Here is a 22,411-nt window from a genome sequence, read left to right on the forward strand (position 1 = left end):
TATTAGCTGTTTGGCTAGGTATTTTCTTTTGTAATAGTTTCTGCCCTGATAATTATAGGCGCAGAACTCCCATCCTTCAGTTCACAACCTTCATAACGTTAGGTTCAGCAGTCTCAGTATGTTCTGGAAATGTTGTGCTGTAGGTAGAGAGATATTGACATATCATCTTATGGCACAAGCTTTTCCGAAAATTTCTGCCATTAGACATGAAAGCAAGCGACACAAAATCAGCCAGTAAACACGTGTTTTAGAATAAACTGGGGTCCTAACGGTATTTTATAATGCTATTAAGTAAGCAAATGTGACGAATTCTGTTTGAATATGTTGTTTTCCACTACACTTCAAAGTTTTTTTGTTATAAAAAGTGTTTATAAAAGTTATAAAATTGTTTCCGAGCATTTGTTAGCGAGCATTTGTATCTTCATAGAACATACTATTTTTAAGTCTCAGTTCAATTATTTATAAACATTTCTAAACAAGTTAGTTAAGAGGTACTTTTTCCGTTTTCCGCGAATTTCTAAGATTAATTGTAATTGCGTGGTAAACGTTTTCATATGTAAATACCTAACAAGGCAATTATCACAAACTTGGGACCTTAAAGCTATTTGTTTTTTAAGGTTTAAGACTTCTCAATATGGTGAAAACAGGCATTAAAGTGTCATATTTATGGGTTTCCACCATTAAGACTTCTGAAACCATTCTTAGCAAACACTTACGACCTGAGAGTAAAATACGTTTCAAGCCTCAGCAACATGCAATATGTATGGGGTCTGTATGTGATGAATATCTTGATTTTTTACAAATTCTTCAATTGGTTAAAAATACATACCTCTTGTATCGGACATATATAAAATGATTGAAATAAAAAAAGTAAATATAGTTGTGAAGGTTTGTTTATACTATGCCTCTTCTCATGCGTCGTGCAACTTGCTGTTAGTTGCTTAGAGACGCACGACGTTGCATGCCCCAAAACTAGTTGCAAGGCTTACCGTGAGTAAGCGCATCTAGAATAGAATGCAATAGAATTCTTTTATTCCAGGAGACAATAACAAGTATTGCATCGCCAAAGTCATGTGATAATTTTAACACGCACACCACAATTTTCCTCACTGAAACTTACAATGTTTGTACATTCATTCGACTCAGCCACACACCAAATCCCAGCCTCACCACCGGTGTCAGTTAGCCAAATGGATGGTTTAAACGCCGGTATAATTGCCAGAAACTCGCCGGCGTTTTAGGCGAGTTTTTTACCGCCTTTAGCGCCGGGGCATTTTTATATAACATGGCAACCTGTCATGAAGTCAACACCCGCTTGTAAGGACAAGTGTTCAAACTACCGTCCTGTGTCTTCCAGTTCGGTGGTTTTCTCTACCCCTAGTTTCATACTTGAGAACGTCTTGGCTTCTTCTTTAGGCACATTTAGACATACAAAACAATGTGGCTTCCAAGATAGACTGGGGAGCGTCGACAACTGCAGGGTTTTGAATGTCTCTTTGAACGACTCCCTGGGTTTTATTTTTGCAATAATTCAAACAGTTTTTCCTGAAGCCGGAATGCTCTCATGAATTCTAAGTCTGTGTTGCACATGCTCCCCAAAACACTACTCCGTAAGAGAGTTGTGAATAAATGAGGCCATAATATGTCATCATTAGTATCTGTATTGGGCAGTATTTAGCTAGAGATCTCAAAACATAAACGACTGAGGATAGCTTGGCAAAGACAGAATTGATGTGACCATTCGATGTCAACCTTTGATTCAGGTATATTTCAAGGAATTTTGTTGAATGGGCCTCTTTCAGCATGGAGTCTGCTGACATTGTGACCTCACTGTGAGTCTGTAGGGCGTAAGGAAAAATAAACGTTTTTTTGATGGGCTGTGGTTTAAAGGAATGTGTGATGTTTTTGTCAGGTTTGTCAGTAAAGTTTCGAGATTTGAGAAAAAGATTATCAGCTCTACCTGTAGGTGCCAATGATGGTCAATGTTGAGTTGTCAGTTTGAATTTTGATAAGCGCATGTGCTCCCCAAAACTGCCGAAAAAAGGTCTTGCTACAATCGTAACAGTTCAGTATTTTTTTAATCGATGACAAGGGACGAAGTATGTAGAAAACTTTGTAATGGATTTTGTAATAATTACAAGAAACCCGTGGTTAAGGCGTGGAACGCACACTTTGATTACAAAGATTGCCCAGGATGGCGAAATACAGTTCAGATTCTTACCAAGTTAACCTACTCGTTTGATTACCAAGGCGTAATTAATAAAATCAAAAGCATCTGCTTTATTTCCGTCGTAAACAAATGAACTTGAATAAAAATGCCCGTTCTGAAACTTCCGTATGTATGTTATCTTTCTATAAAGAAATATTAGAACCATGCAACCCTGTTAAAAATCAGTATTCTAACTCTGTTCTATTATAAATGTCAACTAAAGCATAACCACCCCTTGTCCAAAATGCGAACGGCCGCCATTTTGATTGGTTAAGACTGGCTTAAACTTGGCAAATTATTGTGTTCACCATCTTACGTTATACAGTACAACAAAGTAGTTCATTAAATATGTTTCTGAAAAATATGTCACAAACTTAGAAAAATAAATGTATTCTTATTCTTATATTGCAGAAGTCCACACAGGCAGATTTATATTAAATTACTAAAAAGGTCAAAATCATGGGTTGGCATTCTTGTGAAGGTTAATAAAATTAACACGACACCGCTGTGTAATCTCGATACCAAAAATATATCATGGTAATAAAGTAAGATATTATTAGTTCTCTTGTTATGTTCCCAATTAAGAATGAGTATGGCTGCAGCATCATCGGCAGCTCGTACATATCACGCAGACTAAATTGTATTAAACTGCCTCTGTAGGAGCATGGGTTGTGGAAACAGAGGCATTGCAGGTCGCTAATGCATGCATCGGCAGCTCATACATATCACGCAGACTAAATTGTATTAAACTGCCTCTGTAGGAGCATGGGTAGTGGAAACAGAGGCATTGCAGGTCGCTAATGCATGCATCGGCAGCTCATACATATCACGCAGACTAAATTGTATTAAACTGCCTCTGTAGGAGCATGGGTAGTGGAAACAGAGGCATTGCAGGTCGCTAATGCATGCATCGGCAGCTAATACATATCACGCAGACTAAATTGTATTAAACTGCCTCTGTAGGAGCATGGGTAGTGGAAACAGAGGCATTGCAGGTCGCTAATGCATGCATCGGCAGCTCGTACATATCACGCAGACTAAATTGTATTAAACTGCCTCTGTAGGAGCATGGGTTGTGGAAACAGAGGCATTGCAGGTCGCTAATGCATGCACCGGAGATGCAGTATACACAGGATCAGAAGCATAGTGGAAACAAACCTTAAGGTCACCTAGAATATTCTACAACTCAAACTAAAATACAAATCTTAGCGGACTGTAACCTAGAGCTTTTCGAGAATGATGCTATAAATGGTATACTGTATCTCTAAAATATTCTGCTACTTTAACATCATTCGCACTGTCTAATACGTTCATGTGTGTGCGAGATATTGGGTGGGATTCTAAGGAACTCCCACTGAATTTAAAGACATTTTTTAAATTCAGAAAAAATAGTGAGAACCATGTTTTCTTTCTGTAATATAACAGTTATATTAGGTAATCTAGCTATATAATTGTTAGATCATCGTCAGCCAACCGAATAAAGAGAGAAAGCAACAGTTTTCTGCTTAACATTCAACTTTTACCTCAATGTCTCATATACCTCATATATATATATATATATGAGGTAAACTACAAAAGTTATAGTTATAAGTTATATATATATAACTTATATATAACTTATAACTAGTTGTAAGTTATATATATTATAACTTACAAAAGAATTTATCGTTCGATATTTTTATTCAATACCCATTCATTTTCCCCTCCCCACCCAAAAAAGACTAGCACGGCTGGCGATCAATTTCGTCCTTACGGACAAATTCCTATGTTGATTACATGTTCCAAATTCCTACATGATTACAAATCCCTATGATAAAGCTAAACATGTTATGCAAATGGTCCCTCGTCTCCCGAACTAAAAACTTAGCGACATCTCAACTTTTTTTAGCAATATCCTAATTTTTTTAATAAGTTCTTTGAATTACCTTATAAAATCAAATTTGGGAGCCTTACCTTCTAACAGTTGCAATTAAGTTCATGTGGGAAGCTAGACGCTGTGTCTTTGAACCCCATCTTATTTCAAAGAAAATCCGCGATTAGAATGTGAAGATTTTGAAACATGTTTATACAAAAGCACTGAAGGCACTACAACACTACAAGGCGACAGACGGTAAAAGTTCCAAACTTCAGCTCCCAATAAGCTGAGAGGTTCGTGATCGAAAAGGTTCGGGTTTTTTACTGTATGTGAATGGATTGTGACAGTTTTAAGTCTTTCACTAAGGACATTTATGGTGCAAGTACTACCGAAGTACACAATTTCAGAATTTCGTGATTAATAAAGGTTTCATAGTGTCCCTTACTGAAAGACGAAAGTAAGACGAAACTGCAAAAGTTCCATCTTCATAGATCGGTGGTTACGGAAATGTCGGGTTGAATCATTGAGTGGTGTTTGGTTTTTGTTAGAAAGCCATAATTTATTTATTTCTACGCTTTCATTTCCTTTATTATGTGTTTAATACAGCGTACAAATAAATCCAGTGATTCATTAATAGTCCGGTCACTTTAGCCCAGAAATAAGCGTAACCTTGCATTAGCTCTCAGAAAGCTGAAAATTTGCATAGATGTTAGGGACACCATTGTTATGAAATGGTGAAAAGTCCCCATCTTTCCCAGTTCTGCAAAAAGTTTTATTCAAAATCAAAGGTTGCAAAAATGTGTTTTTTTGTATTTGTCAGCGAAACGGTTGGTTTTATGATAAAATGTGTCAGACAAAAATTGAAGATCATGCAATTATCTACAAAAATTGTCCCTCCACTTTTTTAATTACACTAACCATTTTTGAGAAACAAAACAATTACAGAACTTTCTATTTTTTTGCTAAACTTACCGGACTATAAATCAAACAATTTGTAACAAATCAAATAGTACTTGTGTGCACCACCAATTTGTTTTGGTTTATGTACAATAAAACACGACAGTAGTTTTTAACATAACTATTAAACAAAAAGCTGTGTTTAAATCAGTTCTGAGCAATAGTGTTTTTCTCATCCGTCACACTAATACTAAAATCTATGATCTGTTGGAAATCTTATATTGTAGTTTCTTGCAAAGGGTGATTTTTGGATGATAGACGTATTCTGTGACGTAATAGTTGTTGCCTGCCTAAGAGGACGGAAAACTGTATCCTACACGCTATTATACCTTTTAGATGTTCAAATATCATTTTGAATTTAAAGCTGAATTTTCGTTGTAGCGATTGGACTCAGAAACGCTGTTTTTCCGCGACGGTAAACGCCGGATCGACATGGTGTTGGTGTACGAGGATCCAGACCTCAGCGTGGGAGTGCTGACCGAACAGGACACTCTTAAGCAGGAGTACCGTCGTCAGTTCTACGAGAGTCTTCTGCAAGAGGGCCTCGAAGTGGAATTGGAGGATAAAGAGGTACAGAGTCCACTGCGAAAATCGACATTTTCTAGTTCATAGTTTTCTATTCGGCAAGTGATTGAAAATATGGGTACTCTGACTTGGGCACATCTCATTGTACCGACCTAGATCCTAACTAGAAGTTGGTTTCTTCCACGAGTTGAAGGAAGGTGGTTCCAAGTCTCGTTGGTTTTTTTATTTTCCAGAGATTGAGCCTCCAGGAGTCCATGTTTAGTACTTTTCACTTAATGTAAAAAAACATTTTATTAATAGTACTAATTTATTGCATTTTATAGAGAGTTTTAATATTTAAGTATATTATCGCTGTATCCTCAGATTTTATCAGTTTTAACTAAGATTGTAATATTGAGAGAGATTATATTGAGAACAAAATAGTTATCAAAATTAACTATCAATTTTTTCTACGTAACAGTTAAGACACTTCTGGAAAAGATTGTACTATTGAGATATACACATACATAGATTTTTGACGCAATACTTTAACTGCCAAAATATTTACAAAACAGTCAAGGCTTTGTTATATACCTTGTTATATAATGTTTATTTTTATTTGCGTTTCAGGTATCATTTGACCAAAAAACGTTTTTTCTGAAAATCCACGTGCCTTGGAGAATAATCATGAAATATGCAGACGCAATGAACCTCAAAATGCCAATAAAAGTAAGTCTCTGTCTTCTCATGGCGTAGTATGGTTCATTAAGAGTGTGTTTGTGTGTGTGTTGTGTGTGTGTGTGTGTGTGTGTGTGTGTGTTTGTGTGTGTTTGTGTGTGTGTGTGTGTGTGTGTAAATATAGTAGAATAATTATATATTCTAATAATAATAATTATATATATATAAATATATTAAAACTAATTAAATAATATAACAGACTTTACTTGTACATTACTTGTGGAAACATGTCAGCATAAAATTATATATTATGTATATATATATATATATATATATATATATATAAAGGGTCAACTAAAACCCTTATTTTAATAACTTTATTTCGTGTTACGGTATTAAACCATTTTCAGTGTGAACATTATGATTCTTTCATCCCTAAATAAATAATAAACAACTAAATATCACATGTGGACCATTTAAACAGATGTTACATTTATACAGTTGTAATCTTGATTAGTAATCAGTTTTTAATATTATAATTTTTTCGAAAACTGGGTTTGTCTATTTTTCTGATTGCTATTTCAACTTTTACGAGGATCTTTATTATAATTTAGACATATATGTAATTCTTATTTCGTGTTAATTTTCCTCCTTTCCTTTCTATATCTAAAATTTCCATGTTCTTTTCAACATTTATGTAGTTATGATCAGTTTCTAATAAATGTCCAGTGAAATTTGATTTTATTATAGACATTTTATTTGTTTTCAAAGTTTGACCACTCATTATTCTAATATAAAGATGACCCTGTAATGTGGAGTGAATAACATTATACTATATAATAAATGTATTTATATATAATAAATTATATATGTATAATTTTATGTTGTCATGTTTTCACAAGTAATGACACATGTCTGTTATATTATTCTATTAGTTTTAATTCATTAATTTAGGTGAGAATATAATATAAAGAGTTGGTGAATAGTGAGTGACCTTTGCTCTATTATTTTGAAAGTGTCAGTGGCTTCGTCATCGACCTGTAAACGGCTGTAAGTGGAGAACATGCCTTATATAGCAAACATGTTAAGCCAACGCCCCATACTTAGAAACAATTCTTTTTTGTAATATAACTCTTTGAATAAATGTCATAGACAATACTATTTTCTGTGTTTTAAACACCGCTAAAGGTTTCTTACCATTATGCAATTCGTATTGTTTTATGAGTGGAGAGATGTTTTATTTTAAAATTACAGTTTTTAATACTTTAGTCGGAAGTTTTTCTGCAAAATTTTGAGGTAATAAATCAATATAATTCTTTTGATAACTATTCATTCTAATTCACTGTACTTTACAATTGTATTATGATATATACACAAATAAATAACCTCATTATAGCAGACATACTCTGCTAGCACGAATTAGAAGCTTGTTCTATAAAGCTATGGCAGCTGCTGTTAACACTTTAAGAGATAAACAATTATTATATATAATGCATATTTTGGATAATATTAGTAATTTAATGTTTTAATTGTTCTCATTTTTATTTTTGTACACCAGTGAAATTTGATAAAAAAAAGCCAACCATATGTATTGCTTTATGCTAACACCGGCGACATTTCTCGATTTTCCCAAAATGGTTGGATATTACACTTTAACATTTTATTTGTTTAAACTTTCTATTTGTTTGAGTTTTTGTTTATCTGAGATAAAATGAATAGTATGTGTTTATCGAGAACATAAGAAGGTACTTAAATTGAGATGTTCCTAAATCCAAAAGAATAGAAATAAATTGTTATTTCACAACAAAACACTTCACATTTTTAAAATTGTTGGTAGGTTTTTGCCAAATACAGATATATTTTGCATTTTCTTGACAAACCCAAATATTAGTCTCTAAATCAAGTTACCAGTTCGTTACTATTAAAATTACATGAAGGAAACAGGATTTTCCGGACGTTTTCCATTGTTCAGTGATACAAAAAATTAGTAAAACTACGAGTTGAGATGAGAGAGAGAGAGAGAGAGAGAGAGAGAGAGAGAGAGAGAGAGAGAGAGAGAGAGAGAGAGAGAGAGAGAGAGAGAGAGAGAGAGAGAGAGAGAGAGACAGAGAGAGAGAATCTGATATTCTTTCTCAAGTGAATAACTAACCTAACAGATAATTACTATGTAGGTTAAACTAAACAAATCATACCAGAGCATTGTGACACGCATAAGTCAGGAACCATATCAATCAATGTGATCTGGATACTTTACTTTAGTTTTAATAATTCGTGTTTTGTTTTCATTAAGTATATGTTTCAGAGTTAGTGTGCATAGAGTTGACATGCATACATCTTATGCGTGTCACATCGCTCTTGAATGATTTATTCATTTATGTAAATTACGTATATCAAATAAAATGTCTTGAAAGTTAACCTCAAATTACATAATATGTAATTTGAGGTTAACTTTCAAGACATTTTATATCTGTTCTATATGTGGATAAAGAGTCTGCATCATCCCTAATACATTACACTTAGAAATGTAATATTGACCGAACTTGGCTAATTGTGCCAGATTAACGGTCAGTTCGGAATCCAAGAGTACAAATTTAATTTTAACTTAAAGCTAACATTAATTCCGTTTTGAGAAGGAAAGTTAATGAAAATTTACAAGCCAGAACTTCAAATCATTAGATTGTCGTCATGTTTATTGGGATTTTCTGTTAAGAGATATAAACCCTTATATTGCTAACAGCAGTAAAACAAACAATTTACATAATAGAAATGGTGGACAAATCGCTTACGTCAATAATGGCCCTTATGCCCACACTTTCTCTGTACTTATTATAATGATCTTTTGTGATTTCAGAGATTCCTGTCCATCTCTGTCAAGGCTTGGGTAAGTAAAATTTTTGATTGATTTATTTATTTCATAAAATTACTTTCTTTTGTGACGTAAGGTGAATTTTCCAAACCGACTTCTTCCCTTTAAAACATTAGAAACATGGGAAGTATTTATATTAATATAGATGAAATACAATTGCAGAGAAAGTATTGGAAACTTTTTGGCGAATAGAAATGTGCTTTTGACGTTCCAAATCAATTAAAGGAACTCAGATGAATTAATGTTATAGAACATAATGGAACGTGTGTTCACTTTATATATTTAATTCTCGAAAACAATTTTAAGTTGATTTGACCAATCACCACTATAGAGTTTTAATAATTTTGAACGAGGGACAAATTTCTTTTATAGTTTGTTTTGCAGTCTTACAACTTAAACATTAAAAAAGAATATCTATGTAAAACCAAGTATTATAAAAGAAACAAAACATGAAGTAAAATAGTTCATCAATGTCTATAATTAAATTACACTGGTCCAAAGAACGCTTTACAGTGAAATTAACATGTTGTTCGTGAACCAGATTTGTTCAATTAAAACTATTGATATAAACTATTATGATATAACCGAAGTAAATCTGCTTCGTGGGACATTTTAAATTTAAGATTTTAAATATTGTTAAAAAATTATGGTTTTATTTATTGCACTTAGAGTAATGTTTTTTTACAAGGTGAATTAGGTACAATCGCTAGCTAAGAATAATATGTTGTCCGTTCTCTTCACGCACAAAATGTGAATTGGTATTGTTTACAACTTATACTACAATTTATTATTAAATCGTTTTATTATTTTTACCATGTCAACTATTTTAAAAAAGGTATGCGGCCAAAATATATAAACAATTCTCTACTTCTGTAGACTTGTGACGTCGGCGTTCCGCGTGGTCTTGATTTTTTTAACAAAAATTTCATTAAAAACACGAAACTCGAAAAATACCGATTTGGAACAAATATTGCGAATACTTATCTCTTTCGGCTTAACTTGCCCAGAGAGTGAATTCATCCCCCATTTCTTAATATTCTTAGAAAAATAACACGTTTTATCTGAAAAAATCCTAAACTACAAAAACAAGCAAATTCTGCTCATAATTTTATAAAAATAACAATATTGTCTAAACCCCCCCCCCCCCAATTAACCCTTATCTTAAAACGCGTACATCTCATGAACTATTAGAGCTTTTTCGATGAAAATTGTATAGTATATAGAATCAGTAAATATTAAAGAATTCTTTTTAATTCATCACTTCCAGTAAATGGCCTTGAAATACATTTTTTATATGATCCCTATCTTTTAGATATTCTTTTGAGACTAAAAATGAATATTATATCAGTGTCTTTTATATTTTTACAAATTATAAAAACTAATTAACGAACAGCTTATAACATATTTTTAAAAACTTCACTAAATTTCCTTAATATCATTATTAATTACATCATGTACTAAATATCTCTCAGAAACAACATTAACAGTTTGATCTTGTAATAGCATTTTGAAAATTCATATTTATAATTATTATTGTTCTTTGGACCACAAAGACTTGACAACCCTTTCGTTGTATCAATGACATATAATCATAATAATAATGATAATAATAATGGTACATTTTCTATAAATTCTTAGGGATTGTAATACATGTTCATATTTTGCAGTAAACTTTCTTAAATTCTTGACATATTTTATACATAATTTTAAGAAGAAGGATGTTGTCAATTTTGTAATTCATTTATATAATAAGAGCAATTCAGTTTTTACATTCAAATTATCGAATTTTGAAGAATCTTTCCTTAATTGTTATGTTTTTTGTTTAAACCCCAATAATTACAAAATTAGGATAGAATATATTTCTATAAGTATTTGTAATATCGAATGAACAAGTTGTTCCAGAAATTCCTGTTTTTTTTCAATGCATTGCCAACCCAGACAACTAAACATAATATATTGAGTTTTTGTAGGTAGTTTCATCAATAAATTAAATTTGACCATTTACCAACTAAACCATTGGAAGTCAAATAACAATATCGTTAATAGTAATTTTTCCATCAACGGGCATATCATTTCTAGTTTTTGTTTTCAATACCGCTCTTATAAAACTAATGTAAAATCCACCTTTATAGATCGAAGTATTTAGATTTTCAAAGAATCCTAATTCGAAATTATATTAATTGTCAACCGCTTCAAATTGCCCACATTTAAAATTTGATTGGAATCCATTTGAGAGTTTGAGAAATAACATCACTATCAGAATATTAAATGTTTCCTTCAATAACACTTAATTGACCACAATTTTTCTATAATTTTTTCTATTTCTTCTATCAATTTAGAAACTGTTGCGCGTTACAGAAGACCCTGAAGTATTGTCTGATTGTCTGTTTGTCCGCACAGGAAGGAGACAACAGACATTCTGAGACAAAGAATCTGCGGTTCCCTCTGGGAAGAATGTTCGACCTGGATCCCAAGGTCATAGCTGAGGAACCGTCTTTCTACAGTGCTACACAAAGCATGGACAGAGAAGAACAGTGAGTACTAACAATAACATTCTACTTAAATCAGGATAGGGATTTAAATTTGGCCCAGGGATCACGAGAACGGTTCTCTTGGTATCCTGGGATTGGATCAGCAGATGGTACCATGAGGTTAGCGAGTTAGAGAGTAGTTGGCAAAATCAGCTATATCTTCGACAATGACTGTGTATAGACAATGAACAGGTGGAAAAAAGAAAAGCAACTGGATGATAGATGAAGTGAAAACTGCAAAAAACAGTTTTAATATTGTGTAATGTATAATATATATTTTGTAATTATTGTAGTAATATTTATACATAACATGTCACGTATGAAATGATTTATTCAATTTTTCATTGCATCATCAATGATCTCTTCTACAAATTCGTAGTATTTATGTATAGTACTTATTGTCATAACATGTGTACATACTATAATATTACAAACGGTCATTGAGTTTTATGAACAAATTATAAAAATAGTATCAACAAACTTTAATTTTACTTTTGAGATACACCGAACTTATTTGATCATGAAATTATTTGTTTTGCAATTCTTTAAAGAAACGCGCACAAATTAAGGACTTTTAACCTAAAAAACTTAAGATTTCATTTACATGGAAATTAAATATATTGGTTGGAAATTGAAACATCAAAAGAAAACACGATAAAGGGACTTACAGAATAGTTAAAAATCGTTTATGGTGATGGTCAAAAGACCATTGTTTCATCGCATAATACATAAAACACCTCATTTTTTTAAACGAATTAATCAATGAAGGCTGCATATATTAGTAATAGCACTATTATATTGGTATTCAACAGTTGTTTTAAATCATTCCAATCAGAATAATCGAATACGAGAAATTTTATAAGAGTAAAAGAGAGATGGTATGCACATTAATAAGGGAAACATTGTATATAGAAGATGAATGATTTATTTCCATGAATAATACAATAATACACAATATACAACTCACTATTTTTAAATATAATTCTTTGCATGTATTAAAATAATACAAGAAACAATTTGTTACAATTACATATAAAATACACACATTTATACAAAGATACTGCTATATGTATGTAAAGTTTTATCTTAAAAAGCACATTTTAAAACGAAAGCTGTTCCTTAATAACTGAAACTACAGTTTAATAATTTCTATAACATGTAATACAAGATTATGTTAAAATATAAAAGAGTAAAGTTGAAAGAAAAACTGAAAACTAATGATTCGTGAAAACAAAATAGGGCCTCTAAAGGTGAGCTTAAGAAGAGGTTCCTCTTTACAACATTCGTTTCTCAATAAAAAGCGCACAAGTCTATGAGTTTCAACATTTAAGTAAAACAGCCCTGAAATACTTACTTAAATTACGTTATATAGTAATAGGCTACACAATGTTTTACGAAGTTCTGAATCCCATCATCCCTCCCAGTACCACAAGTTCTCCAACAAATTATGTAAAAGTATTCTACTAACTTATGATTGAACGCTAAGCAAGAAATCTAAGTTATTAAATGAAAGAAGAGTTAGTATAGTTCGCTTGTGTTTGTAATGTGGGCCTACATGTATCTGCTCACTACACGATATGTTTCTTTTTTAGTTCAAGCATGGAACAAAATCTGATTTGATTTGTACAGCTGACGCTAGAAGTTTGTCACCCTGTATGAGATAGATTTGTAAATGCCTTATACCAGCTTCAACGTCATTGTTTGATAAGAATGTTTTTTTCAGCTCCAGTGCACCTTCTACTTATTGCAGTGTCTGAAGTCTAACGCTGTGACAGATTTGAATCCTGGAATCTGCAATCAACGAGAGATTTTTATCTTCAGAGAGATCCAAAACAGTCGGCGACGAAGAAGCTCAAAACGAACTCTCTACATCGTTTGGACACCAGAGACACCTGGACTAAAACAAATGTAATCAAGATGAAGTGGTGTCCTTATTGTCATCAGGTACACAACTGAGACAATTAAACAAGTCAAATCTGTCACGGCTTTAGGCTTCAGACGCTGCAATAAGTGGAAGGTGAACTGGAGCTGAACTTAACATTGTTATTGAATCGACCCTTCCCACCATTGCTTCTACGTAATGTCATTGTTTGGTTGTATCATTCAGGTTCGTGGTGAAAGATCGAGAGAACTACTTCACTTCGGCGCAGAGGAGTCAGGTGGTCTGGGAAATACTGATCAGAACCAAATACGACGAGGGTAGACAGGTGAGGCTGCTTAACACACGCCTGTGCTTTCGACAAGCATAAGTTAAAAACTGAAATTATTCCAATGCAACTTGATGTAAGAATTATAAAAGGATTTAACTGTTTAATTTATAAAGAGTAAGCTTGAACATTTCCATAGAAGCGAAAAAGTTACCTGTTATACATTCAGCGATTCATTACTTTTTCATGGGGCTTTATTATATAGCCTTGTTTAGTGTCAATGGAAATTTTAAATTTTGGTTAATAGATCAAGATGATTGCCATATCAAAATGTTTTTACTGGACAAGAACTATATTGAAACAAAAAACAATATTTGGAATACTGGAACTCAACTGTTATAAACCCGGGTGATAAATACTTGGTTTATCAAAACATCGGATTTTACAGAATGAGTTTATGGTTGACAGAGCTAGAACGTAAGTTACTCTCCCTCATCCAATAACGGCATTTGTGCCTATGAACTTTTCTACTTAGGGTAAAGGCAGCTTAGTCAGAAAACACATTAACTAAAATGTTAGGTTATCGCTCACACTTAGTCATTATTATTTCACACAACTCGAGTTCACGGTTGAAATGTACTTTGGAAAGCTCCTGGACCAAAGTAATAGACCATTATAGAGATGATATGGATTTTCTTCTAAAACTTTTAAATCTGAATAAGGACTTACATCGTGATGTGAAGCAGCTTTCTTATGGATGATGTAGGTTCCTCGAATAATGTATGTTTTCTAAGAATTGCCTTCATTCTTCGAACCTCAGATCGTCTACCACTTCTTTGGTGATTTTCAATACTGCCAGTCTCCTCAAAATGTTATATGTTCTGGATGCAAGTATACTTCGATATGAGGGGATTTCGGGAAACCTTGTTGACACTAGAGCTATTCTTTCTATTTCACTGCGATGCATTTCAATAAGAACATTCACAGCTTTCAAGAGTGTACACTTCAGAAAATCTTTACTTACTTCGCAAATCTCGATGGATCAATAAAGTCTTCTGTCTAAATATTTACTACTCTGAGCTGTAAAGCAGTGAGCAATGCCTGTTTAAGTCATAATGAATGTTTATTTGTTTCTGAGGAAAATCAGATAAACAAGAATGCAAGGTTAGTTAGAAATTCAACTAGAGTATCAATGTCATGAAAAACTTTCACAATGGGTGGTAAGATACTAAATTTACATATTGCATTTAGTTACTGTGCAGCGGGTTTTATTACCATTAAAACACAAGGAAAATGTTTTCCACCATTGTTGTTTGTTACTTGTTTTCTTCAACATGCCGCCATTTATGATTGGATCAACCTTTTTAGATGGTAGTTGTGGCATTCAACTGTGCTAAACGAGACCTACAAAATAAAGGCATGGTTCAATCCATGCTCATATTTAAAATTTATATGACACTCTATGGCCCGTTCCCCCGATGTACACATGCAACAGTTGTAGTCACATAGCAGTGTTCATTTTATTTGATATATTGACAAGTTAGTTAAACGTTCAACAGGCTACCTCAAGAATCAAATATCTTAATCCAAAAGTGTCCACATAGGAAGGCAAGTGTGTATTTTTGAGATATTCTCCGCTTAACTTTAAAAAAAGATGGAAATTTATTTGTATTATTTTCATTACATTTTGACCAATGCTCCTGTTATTTTTATCAATACATTTTTATAAAATAATGGTGTAAAACTTTAAATGAGTAAATATATCATGTGATGTTTATCTTTACAGATCACAATAATCACAATATAGGATAAAACCAACAACACGATAAAGCTTAATTCGGACGCCATTATGTCGTACATTCACAGTTTTATTCCCCGAATAAACTGAAAAAGTGGTGGAGTAAAGATTTTATAATTTGATCTTTAAAACAATTATATCACTTTTTAGTACATCAACCTACATAATACTTTTTAAAAGTTCAATGAAAACTTAAATTTTTAAAATCTGAAATTTACTAGAAGTACTAGAAAAATGGAAAGGGGTTTGTTCTCGTAGGACAGGAAGTTTAGAAATTGCATCTAGTCCTATAAGGACCTTTTCGCTGGTCCCGGAGAGACAGGATATTCTGGATGGGTAGGGTTGGGGTAGGGATCACTTCCTGTAGAGATCCATAAGGAAAACTTTTTTGTAACTAATCTCAATTCATGTCCCCTGTGAAGAAGGAGATGCCAGCTTTGAACCAGCCTCTCAAAGCAGGCAGGGTGAGGCACACCCATATGCCTAGGCTAGCAAGAACCATTGACTATTAGGGAATGAACACACGAACTCCGTCATCTCCCGCAGTAGACTAGACCTATACAATTGCCCTTGCACCCCAGAATCTCGACATTTGCGGTTAGTGATGTGCCGCTCGCGGACATCCATAAAGTTGCCCAGATTTAAGTGTCACATCGGTTTTTGCTGTACCCAGTGTGGGTTAAGCTGAAAGGTAGAAACCAGCCAAAAGTGAACCCTCCTGGGTTAAAATGGAAAGAATTTACAGTAACGTAAATTATAATTTATTTCTTAAGGTCTATTAATACTTATAAGACCAGTAACTAAATAACATGGGGGTTGTTAATTCATACCTCCAGTACTATAGCCAAATAAGGGCCCTAAAATTTACCGTGCTCACGTGAGACCTATTCTAGAGTACTGTTGTGTAGTGTGGACCCACTATCAAGTTACTCTTGCAAGACAGTTGGAACACATACAGAATTGATTTCTGCGATTGATTGGTTGTCGTTTGGGATTTCCATATAGACGGGTTCCTCTCAATGATATTAGGACTCTCCTGGGACTCCATTCGTTCGAATGCAGAAGAAATGTCCAGGATGTGCTGTTCTTGTAGAAAGTCATCACAGGAATGATTGATAGCCCATCCATTCTCAGCAGTATTGATTTCTTCTGTAACAAGATCAAGGGAACGTTTTGGTAGGAGATCTACTAGCAGGAACTATGAATTTTATAGTGTTCTGAATAGGATCCAACGCCTTGAAAATGTAGCTACCCCTTATTTAGACTTTTTTGCAGCAAATCTTAATTTATTTAAAGAAAATCTCATAAGTTGTGTGTGTGATAAGCATCTGCCTTGTTAAGTGGTAGCATGCGCTACACGCACGCACGCGCGCGCGTGAATTAAATATTAATTCACTACCTACTATATTTATGCATTTTTGCTAATATTTTTTGTAATGTTGTCACCTGTTTACTATTCTAATTTAACACAAAATAATTATCTTTAAATTAATAGATCTTTTTTACTATTATTATATATTGAGTTTACCCTTGGAAGTGAAATAAATAAATATTTATAAATAAATATGGTCAGTTAGTAACAGTCTATGTCGTCAGTTCGACTCCGAAAAGTTAAACATTCTTAATGCGTTCAAACATAAAGAAGAGATGAAGAAGTCATCCTGTATACATTGATTTTGAACTTAAGTCCTACATTAAACTCCCCAAGTTGAATTTAAAACTTTTTGGAGTCAACTTGACATTTTCCAACCTAAAACCCAACAAGAGTTCTTGCAGACCAGATAAAATCTCCTGTTTTCGTTACGTCTGCTGTCTAGTTTCTTCTGTTCCAGGTGTTCCTTGCTTCATGTAACTGTGTCTACATTGTTACAGGTGGGGATCAGAAGATTACTGAATAACGGTACCTACATCAGTGCCTTCCCCCTCCACGAGGGCAGTTACAAGACCCCTTCTGCTAACGGTTTCATCTACGATAGAAGGGTACACTTTAGTTTTACCGTTTAATCAATTAGTATTTGTTTCAATCGATTCATAATACGCTGTTAAATTAAACTTCTTCCAATGCCAATGGCGTAGTGTAGCGGGTACAACGGTTATCGCAAGATAACCAGATCAAACGAGCGTGGCTACTGCTTGGATGGGTGACCGCTGAGTGATCCAGCCCGCATGCCCGACCGTTGGTGGTTGTTCAGAAGTCACCTTTAAGCCGTTGGTCCCCAGGTTAAGTGTTAGAGAGGGTTTCTTAGCCCTAACTTCACCTAGTAAAATAAGGCATCTTTACTTTACTTCACATTTCAGCGTACTTCATAAATGTCTTGCTGAAATTCAGTACCCTAGGTTTATAGAAACTATTGTATTATCTCTTCGTTGCTTGCCAAGCTGGAAGGTGTTTACAATTTTCATCTTTTTGGGTTTATTATTGAAGTACAAGTAAAAAGGAACTTTAGTAAAGAATATATCCACATAATAGACTTTGTACTGCTAAGGGGAAATCACGAAAGCGATTCCCTCTGCTTTCTTTTATGCAAAGCCAAATATTTAACAAGTTAAGGTTTTATTTTTTAATGACAATGTGGATTTTATTATTTTTAGAATTTTTATACTTATTTATGCTTAATATGACTTGAATTAGATTTCAATGCATAGTGAAAAATTATAATATATTTCCTTGGTTGAACCGAGAAACTTTTACTCGGCTTTTGTGTGTGTGTGTGAGGATTTCAAATAATACAGGGTGGCGCATATGTCGGTTTCTCCATAAATTGGGTTACTTTGTTTCGATAGGTTGGTAACAATGTTAAGTTGGCAGCAACACGGAGTAAGTTCATTGTTGTCTGTTCCAGTGGCTATAGTGTAAAGTGGCGCTCTTTGCAACTGTTATTTGTGTGTGTGTGTGTGTGTGTGTGTGTGTGTGTGTGTGTGTGTGTGTGTGTGTGTGTGTGTGTGTGTGTGTGTGTGTGTGTGTGTGTGTGTGTGTGTGTGTGTGTGTGTGTGTGTGTGTGGTGTGTGTGTGTGTGTGTGTGTGTGTGTGTGTGTGTGTGTGTGTGTGTGTGTGTGTGTGTGTGTGTGTGTGTGTGTGTGTGTGTGTGTGTGTGTGTGTGTGTGTGTGTGTGTGTGTGTGTGTGTGTGTGTGTGTGTGTGTGTGTGTGTGTGTGTGTGTGTTTTTTACAGAGTTTACAGAGTTTACAGAGTTTACAAAAACCTTTATTTCAAAAATGTACATACATTTACAGAGTCAGGTGCTTGGAAGCACGTGTGACTTATTTACAACATAATGCAATAACTTAGGCTAAATATACATGCAGTTGGCAATTCCAGGTTTTTTTCTTATTTTTATGCTTTCTTCCACCATGGTGCACAAATACTATACTCTTACTATCAGCCCATAATATATACTTAATTTACTACTTATACAATCCAGATTTTAACAAGAACCATCTCACAAAAACGAGGTAAAAAAAAAATTAAGTTATATATTAAGTTTTAACAAATAAATATATAATTAATAAAATATTAAATATCAAATATCACATTTTTGGCCAGAACACTTTCTATCCCCATGAACAACCCAAAACAGTAAGATCAACAAACAATATTCAAAATATCAACAAGCATAAATATATAAATAGATTTAAAAATAAATAATTATCAAAACAGCAGTAGAGTATTATAAATTTCAAAAATATTAACAAGCATAAATATATAAATAGATTCAACAAACAAATAATTATCAAAACAGCAACAGAGTATTATAAATTTCAAAAAACATCAACAAGCATAAATATATAAATAGATTTAAAAATAAATAATTATCAAAACAGCAGTAGAGTATTATAAATTTCAAAAATATTAACAAGCATAAATATATAAATAGATTTAACAAACAAATAATTATCAAAACAGCAACAGAGTATTATAAATTTCAAAAAATATCAACAAGCATAAATATATAAATAGATTTAACAAACAAATAATTATCAAACAGTAAATAACAAATATAAAATACCAATGACAAATATAACACAAACAGACGACAACAACATAAAATAGTATGTAAGTATTAATAGAATATATAATTTTCATTACTTTCCGCGACATACATTTTAATCTTCATTTTAAATCTGGGTCTCGAATCAAATATTATGTCATTTCCTAATTTTAAAATACATTTATTTATTATTTTTGGTCCAATATAACAAAATTGTTTTCGAGCGATTTCCTTTCTAAAACATGGAACAAGAACTGACAATATATCCGATGATCTTGTATTGACCCCGTTTTCCCTAATATGATACTTATCTATGTGTTTGTGCATATGAATTGCTGAACATAATACATATAGTTTATTTAAAGTTAATATGTTGTTTTCAAAAAATACATGAGAAACTCTATCAAATTTTTTTAAACTAAAAACATTTCTAATAGCAAATCGTTGTGTCATACGAATTGGTTTTAAAACATTTTCATTACTCCCCCCATAATGGATTATTCCATACCTTAACAGACCCTCAAACCAAGAGAAATAAAGCTTTAATAAATAGTTCGAGGCAAGGAATTCTCTCATATGAAATAGGGCATAGTTTACTTTTCTCAATTTTTTCACTAAATAATTACCATAAGCGTCCCATTTTAACCACCTATCAATAATCAAACCTAGGTATTTAATATTACTAACGATTTCAATTGGTTCACATACACAATTATATTTACAAAGGTGCTTGTGACAATAAAAAGTAAAGTCGTGTTGTAGATCTTCGCAGGTTTTCTCTCTTTCTGAATATACCAAACACTTTGTCTTAGATGTATTTATTAGGAGTTTATAATCTATTAGCCAGTTTGACACAGCTTCCAAATCATTAGAGATCGACAACCTTAAACTAGTCTTACTATACGATGAACATACTACAGCTGTATCATCTGCATATGCAAAAATCTGAGAATTTAGTTTTAATTTTAATAGTTCATTTATATATATAATAAACAAAAGGGGTCCAAGAACACCTCCCTGTGCCACTCCATACTTCAATTCCATAGCTGCACTAGTATGATTTTCGATTTTTATTACTTGCTTCCTATGTTTACAAAATGATTCCAACCAGACCAATGCATTACCCTTAACTCCGTACCCCCTCAGCTGCCTCAACAGTATCTCTATGTCCACAAGGTCAAAAGCTTTACGGAAATCGAGGTAAATTGCAACTGTAAATTTACTTACATCCAGCGACTCAGCAATATATCTTATATGTTTCTCTATAGCAACATCTGTACCTTTATTATGCAAAAACCCAAACTGATTATTAGCTATTATAGAATTGTTTAAAAAATACATTAACAATTGTTGTTTTATAATAGACTCAAAAATCTTTGCTAGAGTGCTAATCACGGATATAGGTCGGTATGACGAGAATTCTTGCGGATTTCCAGATTTATAAATTGGCACAACAGCTGCGACCTTAAAGGCATTGGGAAACACACCCTGCAATAACGATTTTGAGAATATATGATTCAAAATAGGAACAAAAACAGTTATATTTTTCTTTATAGTTATTATATTAATGCAATCCAATCCACAACTTTTCTTGTTCTTCATTTTACTTATTATGTCATAAATACAATTTTCTGTGTGTGTGTGTGTGTGTGTGTGTGTGTGTGTGTGTGTGTGTGTGTGTGTGTGTGTGTGTGTGTGTGTGTGTGTGTGTGTGTGTGTGTGTGTGTGTGTGTGTGTGTGTGTGTGTGTGTGTGTGTGTGTGTGTGAGGATTTCAAATAATACAGGGTGGCGCATATGTCGGTTTCTCCATAAATTGGGTTACTTTGTTTCGATAGGTTGGTAACAATGTTAAGTTGGCAGCAACACGGAGTAAGTTCATTGTTGTCTGTTCCAGTGGCTATAGTGTAAAGTGGCGCTCTTTGCAACTGTTATTTGTGTGTGTGTGTGTGTGTGTGTGTGTGTGTGTGTGTGTGTGTGTGTGTGTGTGTGTGTGTGTGTGTGTGGTGTGTGTGGTGTGTGTGTGTGTGTGTGTGTGTGTGTGTGTGTGTGTGTGTGTGTGTGTGTGTGTGTGTGTGTGTGTGTGTGTGTGTGTGTGTGTGTGTGTGTGTGTGTGTGTGTGTGTGGTGTGTGTGTGTTGTGTGTGTGTGTGTGTGTGTGTGTGTGTGTGTGTGTGTGTGTGTGTGTGTGTGTGTGTGTGTGTGTGTGTGTGTGTTTATGTTTACAACCCAACAACGAGTTTACACCATTCAGTTGTAGTGGAAGAATAATATAAATACTGCTATAATAATTAAAGAATTTAGTGATAAATTTCCAGGTGTCGCGATACCCACTCGACAGTATATGCGGAGGTTAAATAAGAAATTTGAAAACACAGTAGTAAGCATTTTAAATGCCCCGAAGTGTGGTCGTCCACGATCAATTTGCAACGAAGAAAACCTGCAGACAGTTGCTCAAGCTTTTGTAGTAAGTCCCGGTAAATTGACTCGTAAGGCATCTGCTGAACTAGAAATATCAAGAAGAAGCGTGCAAAGAATGTTAAAGCAATTACAATTTAAACTATACCGTAAATCTTTACTCCAAGCCCTTTACGAGGATGATTCCGATAGGCGATTGGAATTATGTGAGACAATAATTATCCGCTCAGAGGCTGATCCAAATTTCTTTCGATCAATGTTGTGGTGTGATGAGGCATGTTTCAAACTAAATGGACGCGTTAATCGGCATACATAACCATACATAATGGTGAGGTATTTTGAGTACTGCACTGATTGGTCCTTATTTTCTTCAAGGAAATGTTAACTCAGAAGGTTACTTACGGGTGCTGCAAGAAGTAAAGTAGTAGTTCCCGAGCTCAGAAACAATCCTGCTTTCTATATG

The 22,411-nt window shown here is 33.5% G+C and overlaps 1 protein-coding gene across 1 annotated transcript in view; it reads left to right on the plus strand.

Moving 5' to 3' along the window:
• The window catches only part of LOC124369358 (anoctamin-4-like), a 64,197-nt gene that overhangs the window by 6,392 nt on the left and 35,394 nt on the right, over nucleotides 1-22,411 (plus strand). Inside the window, exons 3-8 of the mRNA XM_046827336.1 lie at nucleotides 5,403-5,591; nucleotides 6,156-6,254; nucleotides 9,055-9,084; nucleotides 11,470-11,603; nucleotides 13,708-13,807; nucleotides 17,418-17,525. Of these exons, the coding sequence (XP_046683292.1) occupies nucleotides 5,403-5,591; nucleotides 6,156-6,254; nucleotides 9,055-9,084; nucleotides 11,470-11,603; nucleotides 13,708-13,807; nucleotides 17,418-17,525 (660 nt within the window). The remainder of the gene's footprint in view (nucleotides 1-5,402; nucleotides 5,592-6,155; nucleotides 6,255-9,054; nucleotides 9,085-11,469; nucleotides 11,604-13,707; nucleotides 13,808-17,417; nucleotides 17,526-22,411) is intronic.

Source organism: Homalodisca vitripennis, chromosome X, assembly GCF_021130785.1.
Source record: "Homalodisca vitripennis isolate AUS2020 chromosome X, UT_GWSS_2.1, whole genome shotgun sequence".
NCBI classification, from domain to species: Eukaryota; Metazoa; Arthropoda; class Insecta; order Hemiptera; family Cicadellidae; genus Homalodisca; species Homalodisca vitripennis.